Below are 7,437 nucleotides of genomic sequence, written 5' to 3'. Positions count from 1 at the left end.
CCGCTTGTGGAAGAAATGGCTCCTGCCTTTGTTTCAAAAGAAGATTTTTTATTGATGGAATAGAATGGCCTCAGTCATCAATGCAAACAATTGCGTCTTTCTCTGTCCAATGACTTGGAGATGCAGTTGTCTCTCTCTCTTGACATGGAGAGGACCCACACGTCTTCTCTCTCTTAGATGGTTTTAAGAGGGCCTGACTTTCTTTCTACATTTGTCATGGAAATTTTTTTACTCAATTACATCAATGCATTGTGCCTATCTTCATGTATAGAAACTCCATCTTTCTACATGATTTAGGGGTGTGCCTTCTTGGATTATTTAAGATGGATACCTCAAGTAAATTGTACCAAGTAAATTGTACCAAAATACAAATTTAATTCTTTCACATTAATAGGCAGGAAATTGGGGAGGCAAAGGACCACAAATGGACAATGGTGACCACATTTAGAGGGAAAAACTTGACAACACTTGAAAAATCAAATAATGTTTGGGAAATTCCATATAATAGGGCCTAAAATAAAGTTTACTTCAAATTTTCTCACTATTAAGTTTACTTCAAATTTTCTCATTACTAATTAAATAGGATCCTCCTAAAAGAATGTCTTTAGAAATGCCCAATTTGCTCTTGGTTTGGGAACCCTCAATAATAAGCCAAGGCCTTTTAGTAATTATAAAAATTGTGAGTTGAATGCAGAAATTAATGCAGGAAGGTTTACATGAGAAAAGAAAAAATTGTTGGAGATGATGGAAGCAATGTGGGAAAATTTGATGGGCAAACACATTGGCCTTTAAATTTCAAAGATAATCGGAAGTCAATAAAAGTCACCAAATTCTGTTAAAAAAACAAAAAAAAAAAAAAAAAAAATAAAGAAAAAAAAAAAGAAAGAAAAGAAAGGTCATTGAAAGTCATCAAAAGCCAAGTCTTCAACTCCTCTCTTCATGGAAACGGGAAAAGAAGTCGGTTCTAAATTTGAACCTTAGAAACAGAGATAAAACAAAACATCAAAGTAAAAAACAATTTTACACACGACAATAAAATTCTCAAAATATGAAATATTTTTTAATGGAAAAAGTTTATATAGTGCCCAAGGCTCTAAACAATCAAATTAGAGCCCACCTCAAAACATTCATGAAAAGAGGTAGTTTTGATGCTCAAATATCCTCAAATTGATCCTCTCGTCATCAAGATGCATGGATATGAGGGAAAAAAATGCCTTTTAAGTTTTGAAAATAGTGTATCTTGTAAAGTATTTTAGGACCGTCAATTTTCATGATTTTCAAATTTTCGTATATCTACTCGATCTACACTATTTTTTAATCTTTAAAATTTTTAATTAAATATGAAAATATATTTAAAGGTATCATAAATATTTTCAATTTTGAAACCATATTTCTCGACAAGATTGTTTAGAGTCTCGGTTCTATACAAACCGCACCCAATAATAAATGCAAATAAATTAGCTAACTGTATCAGTCAAACTGAGATTCAGATTTGTAGAGCAAGTGCTGCTTTTTGGTCTCCAAAACAAGTATGAGGATTTGGATAAGATGGATTCAAACAATCCTGTCAAAATTTTCTATTGGAACGATCAGTTAGGACCCAGCTCCGACTCAAATAATACCAAGCCTAATAATAATTATCTAAGTAATATTGAATATTATATATTTTTAATAACATTTTATTGATATTTAAATAAATAAAACTATATGTTTTAGTTATAATATTTAAATAGTACTTGTATATATCTAATATAATACTTAAAATAAATTTAAATATATATTTTTTTATTTTTGGGTCGGGTCCAATCAGGTCTGCTTAGATCCGGATCCGGATCTACGTCTAATTTTGTGTTACTCAATCACCTGGTCAGTGCATAGTGGATATCTTTCATGTGTAGAAATTGTATGGGAAACAATCGCACATGGCACATGGCACATTGCACAGCTGATAACGAAGTTCTTTAAATTGATCATCTCGAACTCAAGATGTAATGTATGGAGATGAAGAAAAAAATGATTTTAAGTTCCAAACAAGTCATCTAGACCGTCCACTTTTAAGATTTTCAAGTTTTTATTAAAAATTTGAGTTTCAACTATTTTGGAACTTTAAGATTTACGATTGGGAGTGGAAATATATTTTTAGTCCATCAAATAGATATCTAATGCGAGAATGGACGGCTTACTTTGATTATTTCAGGTGGATACCTCAGGTAAATTGTAGCAAAATACAAATTTTATTCTTTCAGGCAGGCAATTGGGGAGGCAAAGGAAAATGGCGACCGCATTTAGAGGGAAAAACTTTTTATACTATATAAGATGGCATAACCCCTTACAAAAATCATTAAATGGGGAAAAAAAAACATCTTAATTATTTAAGAAGTTTATTTCAAAATTTCTCACGATTAATTAACCAGGCACCTCTTTAAAAAATAATTTTAAGAATGCCCATTTTGCTCTTGGTTTGGAAAACTTTGGGTATTTTAGTAATTTGACCTACCTAAGAGGCCTAACACAAATGACAGGAGTATCCCTACTTGTTCAGGGTGGATCAAATTATTAAAATGCTTCTGCTTGTTTAGGGTTCCCAACCCTAAACAAAGGAATTAGGGCATTTTTAATATATATATATAATTAGGAAGAAATCTGAGTAAAATGAAAATTAAAAAATAAATCGAGACATTTTTGTCTCGATAACGTTTGCGATGAGTTTTGACCCCTTAATGATATCTTGGTGTAATTCTTAATATGCATTCTTTTCTTTGTTTCATTTGACAACCCCGCTGTTTTCTTGGGCGCACAAACTTTCCCCAAATAAATTATATATTTTTCTCCTTTAGATGAAATTTTTTATTTAATGATGCAGAGATCTAGATGAAAATGAGTTGATTAATTATAGGAATCATGAGTAGATGGCGGAAATTAGATGCGTGAAGGTTTAAAGTTTAGCGCACTACATATTTTTCCAACTAATCTACAACTCTACTCTAATATTAGGAAAACGTTTATATAGAGTCGAGGCTCTAAACAATCAAATTAGAGCTTACATCAAAAATTTCATTAGAAGAGTTGGTTTTGATGTCCAAATATCCTCAAATTGATCATCTCGACATCAAGATGCTTGGACATGAGAAAAAAATGGATTTCTAGCTTTAAAAATAGTGTATCTTGTAACCTATATTTGGACCCTCAAATTTCAAGATTTTCAAGTTTTCGTAGATATGTTTGATTTATGTTATTTTTGAAACTTTAAAATTTATAATTAAAGATAAAAAAATATTTTAAGCCTGTTATAAAGATTTACAGTATTGAAAATACATTTCTCGACATTACGTGAAAGTGTGCTTTACTTTGATTGTTTAGAGCATGTTGTGAGTCTCAGAGTATATAGGACACCATGGAAGATCAATGGATATACAAACTCCGTAATGCTGAATGCCTCTTCCTTAAATAGACTCAGCCAGCTGCAACGTTTGCAGCTGAGCTCTTTTGCTGGTGTGTTGCCCATAAAAGGTGAGTCTCGTTCAGTTGACAGATTTATACATATTCTCTGCATCGTTGTTTCGTGATAGGTGATAGTAATTACTGAGCTCTCAAAATTTTCGCATGGTTATTTTATTATGGTTGCAGATCTCTCAAAGCTCAAGTACCTGCGTGAGTTAATCTTGGTTTCCAATGAATTTAGTGGAGGAATTCCTGAGGAGGTGGGTTTGCTCTCTTCCCTTCAGAAACTTGATCTAAGGAATCAGCATCAAGGACCCATCCCGGCATCCATTGGTGGCCTAACATTTTTGGTTGAGCTGCGTTTGTCCCGTCTCAATGTTCTACAACTAGATGGGAATCAACTTTCCGGTAGCATACCAGAATCTCTTGGCAGCCTATTATCATTGGAATGGCTTGACCTCGGCGAAAATAAACTTGAAGGGAGCATACCATCAACTCTGATTAACTTGTCCCGTCTCAATGTTCTACAACTATATGGGAATCAACTTTCCGGTAGCATACCAGAATCTCTTGGCAGCCTATTATCATTGGAACAGCTTGACATCGGCGAAAATAACTTGAAGGGAGCATACCATCAACTCTGGGTAACTTGTCCCGTCTCAATGATCTACTACTATATGGGAATCAACTTTCCGGTAGCATACCAGAATCTCTTGGCAGCCTATTATCATTGGAATTGCTTGACCTCGGCAACAATAAACTTGAAGGGAGCATACCATCAACTCGGGGTAACTTGTCCCGTCTCAATGGTCTAGAACTATATGGGAATCAACTTTCCGGTAGCATACCAGAATCTCTTGGCAGCCTACTTTCATTGGAATGGCTTGACCTCGGCGAAAATAAACTTGAAGGGAGCATACCGTTGTCTATTGCCAACCTCACCCTCCTTTACTCTTTGAGTGGTCTTCTTCTCAATGATAATGACTTGTCAGGTGATTTCTCCTTCACATTCTTTGCAAACGTTTCTAGCCTCAAATATGCCCACCTCTCTGCAAACCCTAAGCTAACCATTTCCCACAACAACTTTACGCCTGCTTTCCCGCTTCATTGTCTCAATTTGTCATCGTGTGACATGAGAAGGTGCGACTTAAGTTCTCCAGGCTTTCTATCGACTCAAAACCAGTTAGTCACTGTCGATCTCTCAAAGAGCAACATTTTTGGGAATATCCCCTCCTGGTTACTCGAAAACACTGGAGAATTGTTGTTGGATGGGAAGTTGCTCACAGGAGTACAATTTTTGCCTAACATATCTTACGATCTCAATAATTTGGATATCTCTAACAACCCAATCAGTAGGAATTTCCCAAAAAATTTCTCTATTTATTTTCCAAATTTGCAATCACTTAAAATGTCCCAGAATTTCCTTAATGATGACATAATGTTTTACATCAATGTTTTACATCAATGGCTTTAAGGGATTGGCAACAACATCTCAGGAAATTTGCCTTCCATTTTCCCCTATAAGCTCACAATTTTGGACTTATCAAACAATAAAATCACTGGAGAAATACCCCCCAATTTGACCAGAGGACATGACCTCATGTTTTTGAACCTGTCTAAGAACTCCTTGAATGGACCCTTGCAATCCAAACACTTCAAATTACCAAATTTGGTATCACTCCATCTAGATAACAATGCATTCAATGGAACCAATCCGAGGAACCTGTTGTTGTTTAGTCCAAATCTAACTCTTTTAATTCTTGCAAATAATGAGATATCTGGTCCCATGCCAATTGAATTATTTGGGCTTTTGGAATTGGAAGTGCTATTGTTGAGAGGCAATTTTTTCGATCATATTCCACTCAAATTGTGTCAAGTAAAAAGTTTGGCCGTCTTGGATTTTTCCCAAAACAACCTTGAAGGTCCCATACCTCCTTGCTTCAATAATTTTTCTGCATGGACAAATGCATCCTTTATTGGTTCCATTTCATCTCGTTATAATCCATTTTTGACCTTTTCTATCAAACTTGGTTCCGGGGCCCGAATAGATCATAAGCTTTGCACAATCTCACAAGAGAAGGTGGAATTTACAAAGGGAAATACATATAGTTATCTCGAGGATGCTCTTAAGTACATGACCGGTTTGGATTTGTCGGAAAACAAATTAAGTGGCCCTATTCCATTAGACATGGGGCTTTCAAAAGAACTTGCCATGTTGAATCTCTCCAACAATCTTCTAACAGGTCCAATTCCCAAATCCTTTTGAGGGTTATTGGGTCTCTCAACATTAGATCTTTCTTACAATGCACTCTCTGGTGAATTTCCTTCTCAATTAACAAGACTAACCAATTTGTCCATCTTTTCTGTTGCAAATAATAATCTATCCGGTGAGATACCAGACACAACACAATTCTGTACTTTCAATGAGAGTTCTTTTAGTGGAAACCCAAACATGAATACAGAAGGAAAGAGGTGTTCGACAACTCTGTCATCAAATGTGCCAACTGCATTGAGAGATAATGATGGTGAAGATGAAGATGAAGATGAAGGATAGGAAGGGTGGGTAGAGATGACACCTGCGTTCTATGCTTTCATTGCCTTGGGTTATGCTATGGGGAGCACTAGCCTTTCTTCTTTTTGGCAACAAGAGAGGACATACTTGTGAGAGGGCCATGGACACAGTAGTCTCCCGACTTTTTCGTGCATTTTGCCATAAACATTAGAGTCATTCAACTTCTTCTCCTGTTCACACACAATAATCCAATGGGCAACAATGTTACCATGTGGCACAATTACTCTATTGTAGGGTAGTAAGATATGTAAAGGTTCGGTCAAACGGTCGTTTTTTATTCATTTCCAAATTGCCTATTGGACTGAGGATCTTCGGACTGCTTGTTATTTTTTATTTTAACTTATTTTTTTCTAAAATAAGGCTGTAGAGTCTTATTTAATGTGGTCCAAAAATGCCAACGGGGTTATACCTTTGAAATAATAGAACAAAATCCGAACCTAACACAACTGGGTTTAGAGAATATGAAGGCCATAAGATGGAATACGAGATCACGCATGGACGTAAAGCTACATTTTTAGGTAATCTTGGTGTATCAATGTGTCTCTCAAGAACTTCTTTCTTCCCACCATTAATATATCCAAAAAAAAAAAAAAAAACAACTTTTCAATTGCAAAATTTGACTTTCAATTTAGTTTTCAAGGCACGGTCTTGCTTAAGGTAAATTATAACCATATTTTTCTCTTTTAAATGAAGAGGAGCATGAACTATTATTTTACGACCAGGGCACTAGGGAGGAAGGATTTTCTTGATTTAAAATTTTTTACAAAAATAAAAAAATAATAAGCTAGATCTTAAAAGCTTGATCTGACCATCCAAAACCTAGCAAATGAGCATCCAAATCTGAAAATGAGCTGCAAAAATGTTTTAACGTGCTGCGATCCAACTTGTGAATCGCTGATCCAGGCTGGGAATCAGCAGGGACTGAACTGGTTTTGTAAAGGTATCAGTTATAGCCGGTTCCCACATAAAATTCCTCATTTCACATTTCTTTTGTCCTTTTTTTTTTATGCTTATCTAATGTTTCTTTAGTTCCACCCTATTTTTATTTTTATTTTTTAATATTTTTCTAGATTGCCGATCCAGTTATCTATCACAAATTTCTGTGGTGGACCATTTACCCCACCGATTGAGGTTTTAAAATCCTAGTCCATAAAAAGCCAATTTGAAGGTGCATGAGAACATAGTTCCAAGGGTTACATCAACAGGCAAGTGCAACAGCTTTTTTCTTAACAGGCCTCATGATAACTTTCTTTTAAGAAAATAGACCTTAAAATATTTTATTTTTGAGTTTAGCACTCCACCTTTTTATAGTGAGCCAAATGGAGCTATTTGCCCCTCATAAAAGAAAAATGTTAAAAGTTTTTTTTACCTTCCATGCCTTTCCTATTTATAAAAAATATTTTATTAATTTAAATGAGATTTTG

The 7,437-nt window shown here is 34.9% G+C and overlaps 1 protein-coding gene and 1 pseudogene across 1 annotated transcript; both read left to right on the top strand.

The window, feature by feature from the left end:
* Positions 1-3,204: 3,204 nt before the first annotated feature.
* LOC18430571 (uncharacterized) lies at positions 3,205-6,294 on the top strand. The gene is made up of 2 exons (XM_088863676.1): positions 3,205-3,510; positions 3,628-6,294. Exons 1-2 carry the CDS (start codon positions 3,426-3,428, stop codon positions 4,254-4,256), a joined length of 714 nt encoding a protein of 237 aa, XP_088719802.1. The 5' UTR covers positions 3,205-3,425; the 3' UTR covers positions 4,257-6,294.
* LOC148782297 (receptor-like protein EIX2) lies at positions 4,574-6,236 on the top strand (annotated as a pseudogene).
* Positions 6,295-7,437: the final 1,143 nt, after the last annotated feature.

Source organism: Amborella trichopoda, chromosome 4 (genome assembly GCF_054954075.1).
Source record: "Amborella trichopoda isolate Santa Cruz 75 chromosome 4, AtrichopodaSantaCruz75HAP2 v2.0, whole genome shotgun sequence".
NCBI classification, from domain to species: domain Eukaryota; kingdom Viridiplantae; phylum Streptophyta; class Magnoliopsida; order Amborellales; family Amborellaceae; genus Amborella; species Amborella trichopoda.
This window is presented reverse-complemented; position numbering and strand designations above follow the sequence as displayed.